Source organism: Ammospiza caudacuta, chromosome 5 (genome assembly GCF_027887145.1).
Source record: "Ammospiza caudacuta isolate bAmmCau1 chromosome 5, bAmmCau1.pri, whole genome shotgun sequence".
Classification (NCBI taxonomy): domain Eukaryota; kingdom Metazoa; phylum Chordata; class Aves; order Passeriformes; family Passerellidae; genus Ammospiza; species Ammospiza caudacuta.
Window position 1 is genome coordinate 42,448,042 of NC_080597.1, and position 20,346 is coordinate 42,468,387.

The 20,346-nt window shown below is 39.8% G+C and overlaps 1 protein-coding gene across 1 annotated transcript in view; it reads right to left on the reverse strand.

The window, feature by feature from the left end:
- The window catches only part of TPH2 (tryptophan hydroxylase 2), a 49,786-nt gene that overhangs the window by 11,480 nt on the left and 17,960 nt on the right, over nucleotides 1–20,346 (reverse strand). Inside the window, exon 8 of the mRNA XM_058805426.1 lies at nucleotides 16,847–16,973. Within this exon, the coding sequence (XP_058661409.1) occupies nucleotides 16,847–16,973 (127 nt within the window). The remainder of the gene's footprint in view (nucleotides 1–16,846; nucleotides 16,974–20,346) is intronic.

Genomic DNA, 20,346 nt, shown 5'->3' on the forward strand with positions numbered 1-20,346 from the left:
TTAAGAGTGCCCTGCTTAGCCAAGAAAGTGCAAAGCTCACCCAATGCTGCCATCTTCAGATCGGTACTCAGCAGTACATGATTCCCCCCACAGGTCTACTCGCACCTGCAAAAGTGGCTCAGTGCACTAGAGTTTGCAGGCTTTGGTAAGTTGTGTTCTCAAGCCTACAAACATCGAGGCAAACTGATAAGGAGTTTAAATATTAACTGTAAAGCGACACTTTTTATTGACCAGACATATAGATACCCCAGTAAACGTCTCTTTATATGGTAAACTACAATTGTGATATTCTATATTTCACACAGGATAAGTGCCCTGGAGTGGGAATGACTGAACAAAGCAGTGGCTGTTGAGATGAATACATCTTTTGAAGCCTCACCTGAAGACAAATTTGATTATTACACTGCTGTTACATGTAGGCTGGTGCAGGCACAAACAGGATGGTCCAGGCTCTCCCGGTCTGATTTGAAATCTTGGACTTGTCTCTGGCATACTCCCTAGACCGTGGCCCCAGATATTTGGTTCCTCTACAAACCACAGCAATATCTGTACTTTACTTTCAGCTCCACTTCACCTTTGGGGTGAAGTATGTGTTTGCTACAATTATAGATAGGCTCTTGAAGTAGAAAATGTGGCTTTCCATGTTGTATAAATGCTAAAGTTCTCAAAGAGCCTTACAGTAAAATGCTGCTCTGTTAGTCAAATCAGCAAAATGAGATGAAGAATCAAAATACCAAATGAGAGATTAGAAATAATTTTTATACCAAGTGACATCAATCAACACTGTGCCAGGAGCACAAGACTGTCTTCAGTATCATTTAATTATATTTCTCTTATTTATTCAAAAATATATGAGATACTTTACAGTCATGCTCATGAAACATTATCTAATGGGTTCAAAATTATTCAACAGATGCATGGAAGAAAACCCAATTAAGGGCTATAAAATACTAATATAGCAGATTTCTTCTTTCAGAGCCCTTGAATCAAAAGTCATTGGCAAGTAAAGCAGTATATCAGGAAAATACCACAATATGGCTTTCGACATATGCTGTCCTGCAGACGTCTGCAATTGCCTGGGTCACAGACAAGATACTGGGGTACCTCGTCTGGCCAAGTGTATATGTGATTTAAGGAGTCAGATCAGTTGTCCTGCTATTGATAGGAAAGATATAGAGAACGTCAAGCGCTGGCAAACTCCAAACCTGGTCTCCAGGGTAAACATAGTGTCTCTTTGTATTCAGATACTGCCCTGCATTATAAACTGGACTACCATAAGAAAAAGAAAAAATCAGTGACAGCTATGACAGCTAACAGAAAAAATTGTTATTCGAGGGTGCTTCGATATTTTCAAAGGCAGGAAAAAAGGTCTGATAGGCTCAATTCTCCTCACCTGTCTGGTTTCTAAGCCTTTGAAAATCCCTTCTCACACCACATCCTTTTGCATTTGAGAATCTCCCTCCTGGGATCTGTGCAAAAAACTTGTGCATAGTGTTGAGTCCTAGTGTCCCAGAGTCAGTAGAAAATCTGACTTGTTCATAAAAAGGCCTTTCAAGCCATTCCACTTTGCTTCATTTTCTTATGGTATAGCTGGAGACTGATACTTACATCACTTGGCAATTTTCAGCAAAAAGTATAGCATGAGATTTTATCTGTTTTCTGAAAGTACCTTATGAAAATGTTGCCAGGATGAGTCCTGAGAACACCAAGCATGTAAAGAGCTAATTCACTTGTGCTCCCTTGTGCCACAAGTGGGGAAGAATGAGAGATTCGTGTAATTGCACGACTGCAGTCCTGGTACATGGGCAGAAGACTCACCACTACATGAACTGCCAACATCATGGGCCTACAGCTCCAAACTGATGTGTAATAGCACAAGCAATCACTTTATATGTATATAAAATTAGTTGCCCTGAAGACAATAGAACTATTAATATATGTAAGTACTTGAAAGACCAACGCCAAATAAATACCCTTAAGAAAATATATTTACCTTGTTTCTACAGGATGTCAGATTTCAAAGGATATTTGACTGTACCACTCAATTCAAATGCATGTGATATGTTCACAATATGCAGAGATTAATTCCTTTTTCTTTAGGAGTCCTTTGGTATTTTTGCTCTAAAAATATTCACCTAGAGATTAAATCTCTCATATAGCTGTAATTATCTCATAAATAAATAATTATATACCACTGAAAGACTTTTAAAAATCCCATTGTTAGAAATTAATCCTAAGAATTAATGAAATAAAAGTGTTTTCATTCCCCCTGTGAAAGGTGCTCAAATTGCAAGCAACTCCCAACTCAGAAATATATGTGACTCTCATTTGTGCTTTCTTTCTTCATTCAGAGCTGGTGCAAATAAATTTTTGAATAGTTGTTTATTTTTCAATCTCAAAAATATCAATAGTCACAAAAAAATAAACCAAAACACAGCTGGCATTTCACATTTGACTGAATTATTCAAAATTCAGTGTGTTGACTAGTATCAGGAATGCTCTACTACAAGAAACAGATAGATGTAACAAAGGTAACCCAGGCAACTGGCCAATACAGCCCAGTGTTGGAGCTCAGACCTCAAGCAATAGCAGCTATTTGACAGCTATTCATGCGGGAACATTATTGAGCAGAAATGCAGGGAGATTTTTGAACAACAAATAAATCTCATGATGAGCTTGTGAATAGATCAAAAGCAGAGGAGTAAAATTCGATAGCCAAGTCTCATTATAGGTGATTCACTTACCTCCAACAAAGGCAGTGACCCTATTCACAACCAACAGCATTTCTAAATAAAAAAACAAAGTTTAATTCTTCAGATTTACCTTCTTGAAGAATTTTTTTTTTTTAGTCTGCCACTTTGAAAAGCATTTAAGCTCAGTGAAATGAGGTTTCCTTGAGGGATCACAAAGTGAATATATTTAACAATAGCCTTCTTTTCCCCCTCATCTCGCTTCTTCGCATTCAGACCTTTCACTAAGGGTGAATGCTTGGAACAATCTCTTTCTAAACAATAGTTTGAGTAGATGTGGTGCTGCTCATTAGAGCACTCTGGGACACACACACCAGCCTTCGCATTTCTGACAGTCACAGCACACAGCATCACTACGTGCAAATTCCTCTAATGCAAGGCTTGACATACTCAGAGAAAGCATGGCCTATAGTGAGCTCTGGGAGGCTTAACCCCTTGTGAATATTTTGAAATTATGCTTGTTTTTTCAGGAGTTTCTGCAGAAAAACTCATAATGGTAACCAAAATAAAATCACCATCATGCATTTTTTAGGGAGCAGAAAATGTACTGACCTCAAGCAGCACAAGTAACAAGGCAACACTATACCTCCAACACTGGGGAGCCCAGCCAAGACAAGACAATGTGTATGGCAGCTGCCAACTTTACAGGTGCAATATGACTTCCAGAATAAGACCTGGAGATCACTCCTACTAATAATTTTGTGTCTCTTGAGAGAATATTTCTGTTGTTCATTCTCACATTAAGGAGGCCCTCTTGCTGCTCTAAAGAGCAAGCAGAGAGAGAGGAGGAGGATGAAGCACTTCTGGGATTTTTCTGCTGTTGCAAAAGTTACTTCCCACATAGCTGAAGTCACATAATATCCCACTCCATGTTTGAATTACTTCAGAATAATCTGAACTTAGGTTTGCTCTGTGCAAAGATGATGTCTGTCCAGCCCACTCATTTTATCTCAGTCAAAATCCCTGGAGCTCTTTGAGGGTGAAGAATCAGGAACTTATGCAGAAAATCTGGTGTTTCCTGGCAAGGCAGCAATTCCCTTCCAACCAAAGCTAGTGGTCACAGAGATGGTGCAAAAAACCAGTGCCACAAAAAGCACACTTGCTCAACACTGCCAGAAAAAGAACTCCTAGGTTTTTTCAACATAATTAACTAACAGTGCTGAAGCTTAGTATGCAGCTAAGAAGATGAGATCACTGAAACTAGAAACTGCTGCTTAGATAATTGTTAACCATAAGTCATTGAAGCCCTAATGCTTTGCCCTTCCTATTTCTCCTTCCCTGTCATTAGATTCTTATCTAGAACAACTTCTAAAACATGGGGGTTTAAGGTTTATTAATTTCATGTGGAGTTATTAAGAAAAAATGATGTGCAATAATGAGCCATTTCCTTTCCACTGTATTTTACAACATATAACATGAATTCACAATCAGTGCTCCTATTTCAGCTGAAGAGAGTATTCGCTCATTTCTTTTTCAAGCTGCTGGTTCAAATTCCAGTCATCCAGAGATTTCACACAGGTAACATAACAGGGACAGTGAGGGGTTTTGACATGTTAGCTGGGACTACATGAGATGGGGTCCTCCAAAAGTGAATTTAAAAAATAAAAAGCTGAGCATATCACAGCTGTTCACACTCTTCAGTCTGTGCTGCCTCATATGACACATTGGTTCATTAAGATCCTTCAAAATTCACAGGCTGCAAGAAGGGACTATCTTTACCACTTTTCCATTCCTATTTTACCCCTCTTTTTCCTGCTACTCTTACAGATGAGGACTTGGCACTAACACAAACAAAGCAAGTACAGCCCTGATTTGTTAGGATGCAGGGGCCAGGGCTAGCACTCCACAGTGTTCTCCTCAGCCTTGTGGCTTATGCTACAACTTGGAGAGTATGATTCCTCCAGCAAAGAGCCAGGGACTTGAACAGTGACAGGAGGCATCACAAAAGTGAGAGAAAATTTGAAACAAATACACATACAAAGAGCTCATTTGTCAGTCCTTTGCCTGACAGCATACTCGTTTTATGGGCCAATGACCCTAGGACTGTTGCCCCAAATTGTGAACTGCCTTGCTTAGAAGAATAGCCAGAGAATACACAAGAACCACCTCAGACATTTTTCTTCCCCCAGCATCCAGAGCCAGAAGCTCTACAGAAGCCTAGCTCAGTTCTCAGGACATATTTACCACAGTTACTTGTAGACCTCAGCCCCAGTCCAACATTTTTTGTCCTTCTCTAAAAAGGCCATTTTCCACTCCACAGCAAGCATGCTAAGCAGGCAACTCAGAAGAGAAAGCATAAACTTGCAGCACTCCATGAAATACTCTTTAGGATGGGGAGGGAGAGTTCATCCTTTTGAAAATGCTGCAATGCTCCAAGGAAACCACAAAAGGGGAAAACTGGCAGAGGATTCTCTTGTGCTTATCCTGGGAGAAGCTTTAGACAGACTGGCAAAGTAAATCCAGAGATTATCAAGTCGCAAAGGTGAAGCAACTAATCACAGCACAGGCTACCCTCACTTTTTTTATAAGCAGAGAGTTTACTGAACCACTGCCCTGTGCCAGTGCACTGTCAGAATTCATTACTCTGAGCTGTGAGGCCTCTTTAGAAGCCACCCTGGGCCAGCCCAGAGACAGATCCCCGGTGTCCCCTCTAACAGGCGTCCCCTTGGGGAGGGCACCGGGCTGGTGTGGGGCTTCTCCCGATGCCATCCCCTGAAGCAGGCTGTGTCCTCGCTAATTGCCAGCCCAATTACTGCCTGTGACAGTTGTGCTGCAGGGAGTGATGCAGGAGAGCCACTGAGCCTCCCATGTCATTTTAGCCAAGGAGGGGTATGAGCTTCTTGGGTACAGGATCTGCTGCAAAACTCCTAATGTTCCTACTAATGAGGGAAGGCTATATCTTCAGAAAGGGGAGCAGCCTCCTGGGGCTGAAAGGATGTCAGACCTTTTTCAAGTTCTGTAACTGGGGGGGGCAAAAATGTATTGAGAGAAGAGACAGGAACAACTGACCAGTGAAGTTTTAAAATTCTAATTTCAAGGGGAAAATGCATTATTTCTTCACAGTCATTAATTTCAAATTTATTTCTGAAGAGCAAAAAAGAGGTAGGATTTCATTCCAAAATTACTACCATCCACATTAATTTTCTAAACATTTTAAAAATAAAATTAAGTTACTGTACCTATTTACTGAAAACTGATTTAATAGCTGACTTGTTTTCAAACATCACAGTTTCTAACAGCAACACTGCATTTGAACTCAATGTTCTTTTAATCACATAAATGCTAAGGGACTCCCAAAAGCTTTTGTGACTCTTAATGCATTAACTCAACCTGCTTTGCAAAAAAGAAGCAAAAAAGATAGTAGGCATAAGCACAAAAGTGTAAGTTCTATTCATGTCAAGCTGACAGACAGATCAAAGAAGAAAAGCAGCTCAGGAAATTTTAAATATCTATTAATTTTGCTACTAAAAATATATCCAAATTGAAGATGTTTTTCACAGCCCCAAACAAAATCTTTTTCAAGTATAGTTGAGCACCTTCTTGCAGAACTCTGATTTTCAGTGGTGAGGGCATATAAAATGAATCTATCATAACCACATAGTAGTCAACTGAGTCACTACTGACTTACTTGCCATCAGTGTGTAAACACAAAGCAAATCACATGAACATATATTCAGCAAGGTGGAAAAAATATACTGAGCAAATACCTGTGAGCAGGTTGTGGCTATTCACTGTACCAAAGTCAAAGTAATTTACAGTAGTTTTTGGTCTGGAAGTGACTTACCAAATGTGAAGATCACTCCAAAATTGTCACTAGTGATCAGATTCCCATGGATATGGAAGAATTCTGTGCTGTTATAGATCCTAAATTAATTGCAGATATATAGTATATATCTGTATATAAGCTAATACGCTTATTCAAAGATGAAAAATTAATCCTATAAAGGTGTTTACATTTGAGAGATGGAAAATGTCTTGTTAAACTGTAATTTTAGCTACTTTTATGTAGTCAAACTATATAATTATTACAATTACAGCCCACTGATTCAAGGTAGGGAACAAAAATCTCTACGGGAAAAAGAAGAGTAGTACAATTTACAGGGAAATAATCATAATCTGTGAATACCTACTCTTTCGAGCATGTCTTGAAAAAGCACTGAGCTCAAACTGCTTTATCTAGTGCTATTAGATGCCATCTTTATGAATGTCTATAAGGTAAAAAATATATAAAACTTACAGCTGACAACAAGGTTCTTCAGTCTAAACTAATGCTATGTCTGATGCAAAAGCAAATTAAGAGAATAAGACAGTGCAGGATTTGTTCAAAGGTGCCTGAAAGAGCACCACCATGTTGAAATTCTGTTGACCTTGCACTGCAACAATTTCAGCCACAGCTGGAATCAAACCAAAACAACCAAAATTGACAGTCACAAGGCCATTCTCTGTAACCTTGTCTTTGGCTTCAACAATGCTTTCAGGTTTAGAGTACTTGCTTCAACTTTCAAAAATCATCCACAAATAAAGCAAAAACCTTTATGCAATAAGCTCAGAAGGCCTGCTAGCTCTAAGAAGTAGCTAACAGAATTTGTTGCATGCTGTACCACACAAGTTTGGACAAAGGAAGAGACACAACTGCAAAATCATGCGTCCTGCAGAATCAATTCAATCCTCGCAGAAACCCTCATTTCTAAATAAGATGTTTTGGAAAGTAAATGATAAAAATTAATTTTACAGCAGCAAATTCTACTTTCATTTGCATGTGTACAACTCTACATCTTCTAAGAGATAGTACATGTGGAAATGAGGTTAGCATTTAGCTCACAGACCTAGCTTATTGAAAGCAATGGCAAACTTGCCCCCTGGCCCTCTGTAGCAGCAACATTGGACTTATAAATATAAAATTAAGCTATACTTGCAAAATTATTTTGGTAGATCACCCAAAAGTATCTCAATTAAAAATTTATGGGACCATATTCCATCCAGCACTTCGATACCATTTGATAGAAAGGTGACGACAGGCATAAGAGCCGCTTCTGAAGTTGCAGCATTAAGGAATAAAGCCCCTGGCATAGTTACGGATGCCAGAAATGTTTTGTCTTACTTCCATGCTTTAATCTGTGCGTACAAAGAAAGCACTCAAACATGCTGGGTGAGATAATTAGACTGAACACATGAGGTATGTCCAGTCCTGTGGTTGTGAACATTAAGCTGGCATCTGTTCAGCTCTGTACAGGTATGTAGTTTAAGACTCTTTCCATATGGTACTATTTGGGTTATGAATAATAGCTATATGTATGAATGTCCTTTTGGAAGCAAAATTACTTACTGAAATATCCCAGAAAATAAAAAGAATAGTTTGAGGACATCAGTGAGGCAGCATCTGGAGTGCTGTGTCCAGTTTTGGGTTCCCAGCATAAGAGAGAGAGATGGAGTTCCTGGAGCAAGTTCAGCAAAGGCTTTGAAGATAACTCAGGGGCTCAAGTGCATCTCTGTTATGAGGAGAGACTGAGGGAGCTGGGCCTGTTCAGCCTTGAAAGGAAATGGCTGAGATGGGACCTCATCAATGTCTGTCAGTATCTGAAGGCAGGGTGTCAAGAGGAGGTTTCCAGGCTCCTCTCAGTGGTGCCCAGCAATAGGAGAAGAGGCAATGGGCAGAAACTGATGCACAGGAAGTTCCACCTGAATATGAGGGAGAACTTCACTGTAGGGTTAACCATGCACTGAACCACATTGCCTAGAGAGGTCATGGAGTCTCCCTGCATGGGACACATTCAAAAACCATCTGGAACACAACTTTGTGCAATGTAATCCAGGATGACCCATCTTGAGCAGGGAGGTTGGACCAGATGATCCATTGTGGTCCCTCCCAACCCAACACATTCTGTGATACTTTGGCTCTGTGATTACACATAACTGTTTTGGTTTCTACCTGAGTGCAGAATCTCCCAGCTTCCTTCTCCTGATGGGGTCACTGACCCCTGAAATGAGGGTTGGGTATGCAGGCCAGCAGCCATGGTTGCACAGCACAATGCACAGGATGCACATATCCCTGAGCTAAGGGAGCCTGGATCTGGCCCATCCCAACACCACTGTGGGTCCCAGCCAGGTAACCAGAGAGCTGCATTCAGGGAGCTGCTCCTAAGAGACCCTCCCTGCAATCACCAAAGCTACTTTTGCCCAGCACTCCTCCGCAGCTCTGGCTCCATGGAAAGCATGGGTAAAGCCACATGCCAGTGCTGCACCGACAGCATAGACATTCCCTCAGTCCTAAGCAAGACCTAGACATGGCTGAAATGAGCTGCCACATGCTGAGCTCCTTTACTTCCCCATATACCTGTGTGCTGCTGCTAGAGGGTGTCCATGTCTTGTACTAATGCCTTAAATAATGTGTTACAGTGTGAACAATGCCTACACAGAGCCCAGGATTCTCACTTTCCTTCTGCATACTGGTGAAAGCACAGGGACAAGTCAGGAACAGCAGCAGCAATATATTACAAACCTTTCCTTTATTGCTCCTTTCCCCCTGATATTTAAACCTTTATTCCTGTAACTTATGATTGATTTGCTAGTAGTTGTTACTCAAAATGTTTGTCTTATTGTTGCTCACTGGAAGCTTATGCTGGATACTTCCTTTTTTCCTGGTTACATATGTTCTACAAAAGACACTTTATATCTTTTTGCTAATACATTATCAACTCTAGGTCAAAAGAGAAAACAAATATGCAAAAGATCTTATAAAAATTCATAGACTCCTTTCAACCATTCCTCAGCCTTTCTCAACTGGATCCAACGCTGAATTGGAAGATGCTCGCCACATGCATGCACTCCTAAATTCCACCATTTTTTCTAAGCTATTTTTCAGGCTCACTTTCATTACTACTGTAGCAGAGCAAATGTTCAGAGTGTGAGCTATTGAACTACTGGCAAAGATTACTATTGCAGAATCTGCAATTTCTTAATGAAAATGAAGTTGCTTCTGAAAATAAACAAACGTAATTAGCAAGCCAGTGCTGTGTGAAATTTGCACCATTCTCTTGTTAACCTCTATGTCAAAATATATTACTTGTGTGCATGAAAATTTGCATTTGCAGTTCAGTAACCTCACAGATTATGATCTAACCACTTTTGGAAACAAAATGCTACAAGAAATAAAAGCAAACCCAGTCTCTGGCTGCAATTTGTTATTTTAATAGGGCCTTTATCTTTAGCGTTTCTAACTGCTTAGGGCTTGATCTTCATAAATCACATCCTGTCTAAAATGAACTATATTATTTCTACAGTAAAGTTTCTAATTTCTTCCCTGCTCCCAATTAAGTCAAATTAGCTCTCTCTTGCATCTAGCTTCCTCATTACAGGGCTGGGTCCAAGGATACATATTTATTAGTACTTTACAGAACAACACTGTTTCTAGTTATTTGTGAGCACAAAATTTTCTCTGTCAGGGCAACATGAGATCCTTACAAGAAAAAGGTTCCTGACTTGACCAACTGAGCACCCTTGTAACAACAAGTTAGCCCTCTTTCATCTTCTCAGCTTTCAGGGACTCAGCATAAAGCATGAGATGTTTCTTTCCAAGAGTAACGCATCCTATGTTGACCTACTCCTTTCTGATCACATACTGGAGGAACTCATATCCTTGTACAGTGATGCAAGATGGATCCACTGAATCCTACTTTCCTTCTGCATCCAGCCTATTTCTTTCATCCTAAGCAACAACTTGTGTCAACTCTACAACACCAGGTCCAGCCTTCCTATCATACAAAAGGTCCCCACTTCAACAGCAAGCACGTCCAAAACTGACTTGACTCCACAGCGCTACTCCTAATCAAAACTCTAGTGACTGATGTATCCTTTCCCTTTTCCAGTTCCAGCTGGAAAGGATTTGGGGGAGGAATAACATCCTCAATAGCATGAGGAGTGACTAAACAAACAATTGGTTTCCTATCCAGGAAAAGAGAGAGCTAAGCGAGAAAATATGTTCTGTAGTCATGATGGCATACAGAAAACCTCCATGGATGATTTGACCATTCTCTCTTCATATACAAAAAACCTAGTAGGAATCAGGTTAAAAGCAACAAAATGAGACAGCTCACCAGACAGCTCACCAGTAGAGCCATAGAGTTCATTGGCAAAGTTACTGCAAATGGTACTAAAAATGTGTGTGTCTTCAAACATAAACAGCTGTCTCTGGACAAAAATCCTTTCAAGATAATTAGATACATAGAAGCCACATTTGTGAGAAGAGCTCTTCAAGTTCCTGATTGGTGAGAGTCTTGGAAAACACTGGAAAATAATCAGATGTGCTCATCCTGTTCTTCCATCACCCCTAAGCAGCTGTTTATGATGGGCACCAGTCACCAGCCATGGCCCTGACCAGCACAGCAATTCCTACAGACACAAACCTGGAAACAGACTCTCCATACCCAGAAAAAAGGCCTTAGCAGACTGCCACAAATCCTGCAGAAAATATTGAGCATTAGCTCCCAATTCCAGGAATGGAAGTCTTCAATCTGGAGTGCTAGTTTAAAGCTAGTTAACTATCTCTGCTGATATTTTTCTTCTTGGGCCACAAATGTCTGACAGAATCACTGTAAAAATGCACTCCAAGAGACCACTGCAGTATTCTAAAATATTAAATATTGATCCCTGGGATCTACAGTTGTTTTTCTTCCCCCTTAGTCCTCTTTTGTAACATATGTACTATCTTCTCTGCTCACCTCTTTGATTATGCATAACGTAGGAAGGACTTCAATTCAGTGCTTCAGCTACTTTATTGAAAAGCATTGCTGAAACAAATCCTTAAAAATGGAGACCATTACTTTGCATTAATTCCTTTAGAACATTTTTCAGAGCGAGCCCACAAATTACAGAACGGTTTTAGAGCAGCAGTCAGTGAGACCAGCAGCACCTCACCAAAGAAAGTAATTCATTAATAAGTTATGCTTTACTCCTGATTCAAACACACCTCTCTGACTTTATAATGGTCAAGAAAGCCACAAAATTTCATCTGCTTCTGTTCCTTGTTAAAGTTTCAGGTTTCACACTTGGGCGATTTCCAAATGCATCTTTATACAGGTGGTTTTGCCTGGTTGAAGTCAGGAACAGAAACATTGTCCAAGCCACCTACTGATGAACAGTACAGATCATAGCATAATAGGACAATGTCTGTCTACATGTAATCTATCATACCTGATTTCAGCTTTATTGTCCTAGCTTTTACCCTGGGAATTGATTCATCTCCCTTAAGTGACATGCAGCCCAAATCAGAGTAATTTCATATGTCTCCTGTAAGCACATCAAAATTTACTCAAGTAGTTTTAAGTTGTATTCAATCCCAGCCGCTCTTCTGCTCTTTTATTCACTAAGTACAGGTATGGCTGGAAGTAACACTTTTGCAAGAAACTCCATTATGCCATCACTGGATTTAAGGTACTCACTGTGCCCACTCTTGGCATCTGTCACACATACAGGGCATGCAACTGGGATACAGAAAAGACTAAGCAGAGATTTGAATGTTAAATTTCAATATGCTCAGTGACTGCCATAGCTTCTGGGTTATTATACCAGGTTTCAGTTGGCCAATACATAACTGTTTTTATACATCAGAATAGCTTCAGCAGGGGAACTGGTCACAGAATTACAATGATGGTTAGTGCCCTATGAATCATTTCACAACTACAAATGAGAAACACACAGGCAGTCTTGATTTTTTAGATGTACAGTGGAAATGTTCGAAATCTCAAATTTTCCTCTCAGCTCCATTTGCTCATCCATGGAGGAAGACAGCACAGCAAGCCAGTTCACAAAATGTACTTTCAGCCTAGCAGTACTAAATAGCCCCTATGGGAAATCTAATCTGTTATTTGTGAAGACAAGAGGCTATTCTATCTAGTGAGACCACGAATGTTGAGTCTTCCCTAAGTTACCAAATGCTATTCAGCCTTTATCTGAAATGCTCCCGTTTCTTCCATTCTGGTTATCTCCTCAGCAAACATAATGGAGAATTGTTCTGAATTATGTGTCAGATCTTCAGTGTGGGAAAAGGACTTGAATGATGTCAACAAGACCAGAAAATTCTGAGGGAAGACAGGCAGGTAAAGTCACAGGAATTACCACAACCCAGAGAGGTGGTTCTAAATGCTGTTTTTAAGCCAGTATATAACTTTAAAACAATTTTTTTGTGATACATACACTGATAAATTAAATTTAGCTTTAGAAATGAACTGTTGGCCTCAGTCACCATCCAGGCAAGGTAAATTTTTAGATTCATAACAAGCCTGAAATACATTTACAAGATCTAATCACATAAAATTCCTTCAAATTTAAAAGCAATTTTTGTGGTTCTCCGTGTAAAGGACAGCCAGAACTAAAGAAATGTCTTGATTTCTACTGTCCCATGCTGTTAAAATATGAGATCAAATATTATCAAGAAAGATGAAAAGGTGGAAGTTTTACAGTTCTAAAGAACTGAATGTTTAAATGTAACTTCCAGTGAGAAATGACTGGGAAAAAACTTAGTGCACCTAATTAGGCCCTAATGACCAAATTCTTAGGCGGAAAGATTTGGTGACGAACCACATGAAAAAGACACTCTGCTAACTCCTTTTCTGAACTGCCACCCACTGAATTTCACCTGCACAAGGACATCCTATACATACTGCATCTTGAAAGGGCAACCTGAGCTGTGTTGAAACAACTTAGCAGGAGTCAGGAGTGATTTCTGCCATTAGCAAGATAGGCAGGCTCCTGCTTAGCAACTTGCAGCTTTACTAAGACAGCGCCCAAGTCCACAAATTACAAGTTAACACTAAAATGTAAATCTAGATGCATTTTTTTGGTATAATTTTCCTGAAAAAATCTTATGTTATGTGCTGTTAAATGTTGTAAATGATATACTATATAAATTAGTTGAAACACCTCATGTCAAGTCCTTTCTACAGTTTATGGGTTGATGGGAAAGCAGAAAAGACAGCCTTTTTATTTCTGTACTATGTGAAAATACAAAGACCAGACATGCTGAAAAATCAGCTCAAAAGCAGTTTTAGAAAATCAATCAGAACAGGACAAGATATGAGTAACAATGATGATAATAATTAGAACCAAGACATGTATGGCCAATATTGTATTTCCTCAACCAGGAACTGCATCATATCACACCCCATGAAAAGAAGTGGCTGGTGCAAATATTTTGCTTTGTTTCAGTAACATAATCTCCATCACCTTTTTTTGTCTGTGTCTTTCCTCTTTCTTACTCTCCTAAAAGATTGTAAATGAAAATGGAATCTCTCAACAAACCGCTACAAAGACAGTCTTTCGGCTCTTTCAGTATTCCACTCTCATGACAAAGCAGAAACAATTCCTTTATTCTTTCCCACATCTGACTACAAGACCCCAAGAGGATGAAGGGGACTTGCATACTGCCTTTTCGGCTCTTTTCCCCTGCAGCCACTCTTCTCCCTCCAGCTGGCCAGCACCAGGGCCCCTGCAATGCTCTCCCATTTAATTCCTACCCTCCATGGGGCTGCACAGACATGACTAATTGCAATTTACAAAACACTTCTAGTCTGCCCAGGCACTAGGCTCCAGCTTGCTCTACATCCAGTGTGTCAGCCCTGCAGGGACAAAAATATCAGGCATTTCCTTTGCAGCTCATGGCAGGGCACAAAGAGCAGATCTATCAAAGCTGATACACGGTGTCTTTTTGAGAGCAGAATGGAGCAAAAGATTATGAAATCACCTGTAATAATTCTTCTCTTTCTGGTCTGAATTCCTAAGAGGTGTTTTCCTCTCTTCCTAATGCAATTGTCCTCCCTGTAATGGCTCAGCACTTAATGTCACTATCTTTTGAAACAGGTCAGGCTAATGGCAAGCTTGCTTTGGGCATATTGATTCAAGCTCATTAATATGCATACTCTCTCTCCATTCCTTTCTCTATTTACTTTGAAGTCACCTCTCTGGAACCTGCAATGCTTTTCTGTGTTAAGAGTCTTGGCTGGCATTTCTCAGCTTGCTGCGTCTGGTTTTTATCTAGGATGGAAATGGGACTGAATGCTGCAAAAGTTAGTCAATGGCACCTCAGGTGACATTTGGTGCCCAGCTGAATGAATTTCTTGGCCTCCTCACCCTCACCACTGAGAGGTATTCTTTCTACTTGCACTCAAGTTGGCTGTTTACATTGCACATTTTAGGGCAAGTAACATCTCCACATTTGTCAAGCATCTGCCCCAGGGGAGCACAGCACCTCATTGTGCTCCTACAAAGAAAAACATTGCCAGACTCTTTCTAAATGTTTCTTCCACCTGAAAGAGCTATTTCCAGCATGGGGGGAGAAATCAGCTTTCACTCAGATATCAGATTCTCAGTGTGATAAGGGAAAGTGATTCAGCTGTCTTCTTTTATTTTTTGCTTTATGATTCAGGAGCAGCTCATTGTTCAGATGACAAGTCAGTCATAACTGGGAACTTCTGTGAGGGGGAGGAGTACAAGCATTTATATAATATTCAGAGGCCACTTTATATTAATATCTCTACCCAAACAGGCCAGTACCAACATTTTCCACTGCAACAGGCCCATGTCATCCGAGGTTATTTTGGGCTGAAATATTTGGGCATACCACTTTCCTCAAAATACTTACAGGGACAGCCAGTTAGGTAGCTTCTCCTGAGACTGCATGGCAAGGTGGGTCAGTTTCCTACTGAGTCCCACCCAAGTACATGTGGAAATACGCACTCAGCTTTCATGATTCCTCCATACAAACAACAGTGTCTTCTCCACAGACATCCATTAGAAAAACAAGGAACACACACGGAATTGTATGAGAGGAGCTGGCCATGATCAAGACACAGAGCCTGTCTAACTAAGGACTGAACACAGTTTGATTAAATTTAGTGGCTTCTTCTGGAAGGACCAAGAAGATTCAAATCAAACAGGATTCAAATCAAACAAAGGGGTACAAACACCTTTTTTAGCAGATAGGAGTGCAAGCCTCTTCTAAGACTGTGCACCAAAACTTCTGCAGTTTAATTGAACCTAATTTGACTCCATATCCAACAATTCTTTCCAAGCCTTTAAATCCCCACTGTACTTGTATAGAAGAGCAGCAGTATGCTGCAAGATTTTAAAGTAACCAATTCTCCTGCTCGATCTCACAGAATTTTTCAGAAGATAAAATGTTTAAATGTGGAGCATTATAAATAAGGAGTTTTTAAATCCAATATCATTCTTTAAATTATTTGCCACATTCATTTTAACAGGAACCACCAAAGGAAATATACAGTAAGTCAAAACAACTGAACAAAGCAAGTGGTAAAGACCAGTGGTCACTAATCCATGTCAGGATGCAAAGAGTTACATCCCAGTTACTGGAATATGGCAATAGAGCAAGGCTGACAGGTGCTCAGGGGCAGAGAGTCATCACAGCTTGACAGGGTTCCTCTCCCAAAGGTCATGAAGGCTCCAGTCTCAGCAGCACCTAACAGCTTTAACACACAGACAGCCCACACTGCCTGCTGGCTTGTGGCTCACTTGATGCAAGAGAGAATCCATCTCCCAGCTGCTGGCTGAGGCGCTTGGTCTTGATCTAGATCTACTGCTGCACAACCTTGGCTCAGTAACTACATATTCTCCAAGGGGAGCAGCAGGCAAGGATGCAATGTCATCTTAAAATCCATCACACACTGGAATACAATTAAGAGCTGCAAAACTGAACAGTGAGTACAGAAATATCAGTGCCAAGAGCTAAAGTGGCCACCTGTGGAGGAGCTAACAGTCTAGAGATCAGAGCACACATCAAAATGTTTTACGGTTTGTTTTTTTTCCAAGTTTACCTTTCTTACTCATTTCCAGCACCTTAAAGCAGAAAAATTTCATCTCAGCTAGCCCTGAAAATTGGTGATTATGGAAAATAAAAATTGAAACAGATTACTTAGTGTGATCAGCTTTGGTCTTTTTAAAAACACCTAAAGCTCTGTGATTGTCAAACCACAGTCATCTGGAACCTGAAAATGTAGTCAGCTCTAATATGACAATGCAAATCAGTTCATCGGCTAAAAAGGAGGAGAGATGAGAGACCATGGCACAAAAAGATTTTGACTCACAGTGGCTAACTTCTGAACATCTTCATCAGATGCTCCCAGTGAAGCAAGTCCTATCTCTTGTGAAAACTGTGCAAATTTGGGATCAGCAAGTAGAGGCACATGTCCCAAGAGTTCATGGCATGTATCCCTAAGGAAATGGAAATGAAAAGAGAGTCATTACAGAAATTAATACCATAATAATTCCATAATTAATTTAACATAAGGCATTTTACAGGGGTCTGACTCCTACCTTACAATGAAACATGGTTTTTACAGGGTAGATTATACACCATTTAACCCCAGCTGTTCCATGCTTTGCTCATCATTTCCAGATTGAGTGGAAGAGCCTGATCACTACAATCTTTCAGACTTGGTGACATGAAGACTGAACTGCCCACAGGAAAGCCAGCTGTCCCACAAGTACAGTTTTCAGCTTTTCTGTCTACATAAATCAAAATCCAGCACATTCCCTCTTCCTCTTGTCCATTCCTTTCTGTAATTGGGTAGCACTCCACATCAAACATTTTTCCACTTGTCCCCAGAAATATGGGGCAGTATTTACAGAGGGTTCTGTGTGCCTAATTTCTCACTTAGTCATGAAATCCTACTGCAATTACCGGGTACTTTTGTTATGCAGTCTACTTTTCAGCAAGCAGATTTCAGAAAAAGCAGAGAATCCAAATCATTTCAAAAAGAACAGCTGTTCACATCTGTAAGTGCATTGTTAGTCATGACAAAGTGCAGACATAAGTGTACCAAAAACTGCTAACGGAAGTGCACATGCATCATCTACAAAAGCTTTCAAACAATTTTGAAAGTTTTGCTGCATTTGTTCACAGGAAATAATGGACTTGGTAGTAAAGTTCACTTTAAAAATCCAATCTGACATTTCCTTTGCTTTTGTCTCTTTCAAGACATACCTCTGGTTTTTGTTTTGTTTTGTTTTTATCCTAAGCTGTAAACAAATGCTTTAAAGGCAGGGAGAAAACATCGAGTTTTCTGCCTTCTACCCAAAATCATCCAATTTGTCTTTTATAAACTATTTTTGTTTGAAAAGTCACAGAATATGACATTTCGGATAAATCATGAACAGAAAAACAACCCTCTATATAATTTAAAGTCTTCTTACTCAGTATTGTCACCAAGAAGTCTGAACCAATAATAGTAGTAAATAGAAGTTGGTGGTTTGCATCACTTGACTGGATAATCATCAAAGCTAATTAATTAATTCTTTAATTAATTCCATTCCAATCACAACAATTTTTTCTGTATTCTCCTACAAGATTTAGGTCACTAACAATGCAAAGGACAGTTGGGAAATGTAGTTTGCAGTCTGACAGACACACCACTTCACAGCACCAAGCAATTCACTGGAGGGACCTGATTTCTCCTACCATCAACTTCCAACATAAAAACAGGTCACAAAGCCCATTCTGTGGAAGCCCAGCGCACCAATTCTTACTTCCACCAAGCAGGCTGACAGTAATTGCTGAGCATCTGTGCTACACTCCACCAGTTCAGCTATACTTAGCTTTGTATCAGTAGTTCAAGCAGAAGCAAACAATGAAGCTGGCTCCAAGTTCCTGGCTCCAGGTAAGCACACTCATCTGCAGGCAGGTTTCTACAGCAGCATCACTGCTAGTGACACCTGAGCTAGTGCCTGCCTCTCTATTTTCCTGTGCTGAAGCCACAAGCCCCAGAAAGAAATAAGCAAAGATGACTTATTCCCAGTTCTGCATTGGGACACATGGCCTTTGTTATGTCCACTCTTGCAGACAAAATGAGAACAGACAAAGCCTAATTCCATTAACTTGTCTCTCTTGGCAAGGGGAAAAGAATGAGGAGGCAGAAGATATTTCTCTCATGCCTTTAGTTTGTAGATTCTTCCATTAAAGCTATGCAAAGTAGTATTTTGAATGTGTAGTTACAAAGAGGGGAGCTTAAAGCAAAAAGAATATGAACAAAAAAACCCCAAAACCACAAAATCTCTCAGGCAGAAACATGAACCAGTACTTGGGATTGTCATTGGAGTCTTTTAGACTTCCCTGCCAGTCTGGTCCTTTATAGATAGTCTAAACAATATAATTCTTTGCTTAACTACCAAAGCTGATTCTTTTATTTTGTCTTATTCTGAAAATAATTAAGTTCCTTTAATTTATTCACACACGTTGCTCAGAGAAAATAAGATATTTGTAATGCACTTTTCACAGCAAAAGATTTTTCTTGAAGTAAATTAGTTAGTACAGCAGAAGAAATCTACATAGCTCTGTGAATGTAGTAGAAACATAATTAAAATCAGGAAGAAATATGTTTTAAAATGCACATGGTAGTGATACAGATCAAACCAAATGAACTCTCTAATTTGTATCTAGCTCTGTAGCCCGGGTGTTAAATCTGACGGAAAGCCCACTGAAGTCAAAGGGAGCCTTTTTACCTGGTTTATATCATTGAAATGCAGCATTCACCAGCCAGGACCGGCAGCAAAGCTCATTATGGCCCCATATATCAACCAGAAGATCTCAGGGCATTGCAGTTACTGCAGAAGATGAAGAGCTGTCCCCAGTCAAGTCAATTTAATTTTGGCATTGATTTAAAAAAGCACTACGCTTTCACTCTACACTTCTGGTAACACTGTGTGTTCTATGTTATGTAAAGAAACCTAAACAGATTTTAAAAGGCATTGTCAAAATTTTCCTATGGAGTTCCTGGTAGTCAGTACACGTTACTCAACTAATGTGAACCAGTAGGTTGAGACTATAACCTGTATTTTTAAGTTCAGCCCAAATAAGGAATAAAAATCTTCATTCTAATTCAACTGTTATTATTAATCAGCGACTTCCCAGACAGTATGATCAGAAAAGCTACCCAAGAAGCAGCTGCCATTACTACTAAGGATCAGCTGTGATCTACTGCATAATTCTGAGCATAAGCAGCATCCTGAAAATTGCAGGGCTCTCAAATACACAAATCAATGAACCAGAGAACATCACAAAAAGCACAGATACAAGTAATTGCTTCCTGGAAGATGTTATTGCCTTTATCCTGTTGGAGTTATGTACCTAAATCTCTTATCAGTAGATGAAAATGTTCTTCTAGTTTGTACTAAGTTAATAAACATCATCATTTTTTTGTTGAACACTGGTACATGCTGCAGCCTGAAACACTGGCTTCCCACAGAGAGGAAATCATCGATGCAAAGCCTGGTACTTCCCTTGCATCATTTTTTTTTTAATATCTACAGATGTTTTTAAATAGACCTGAAGAAGTTCAGCCCTTCCTTCCATCCAAGCCCTCCTTTCAAAATTTTCCATTCTATCAATTTTCCTACAAATTTAAGAGATTTAAGTTCTAATTACAGAGATTATAGAAGTGACTGAATTCCTTCAGGGATCACCAGCTCCTTTCCAAAAGAAACGCGCACACAAAGCTAGCCACAGAGCATTTCTGCACGGCAAGTTCTTTGCCACGTTCAGATGCTGAGGAGAAAAGTAGAGAAGTGTCTAACAGCACCATCTGGTGAC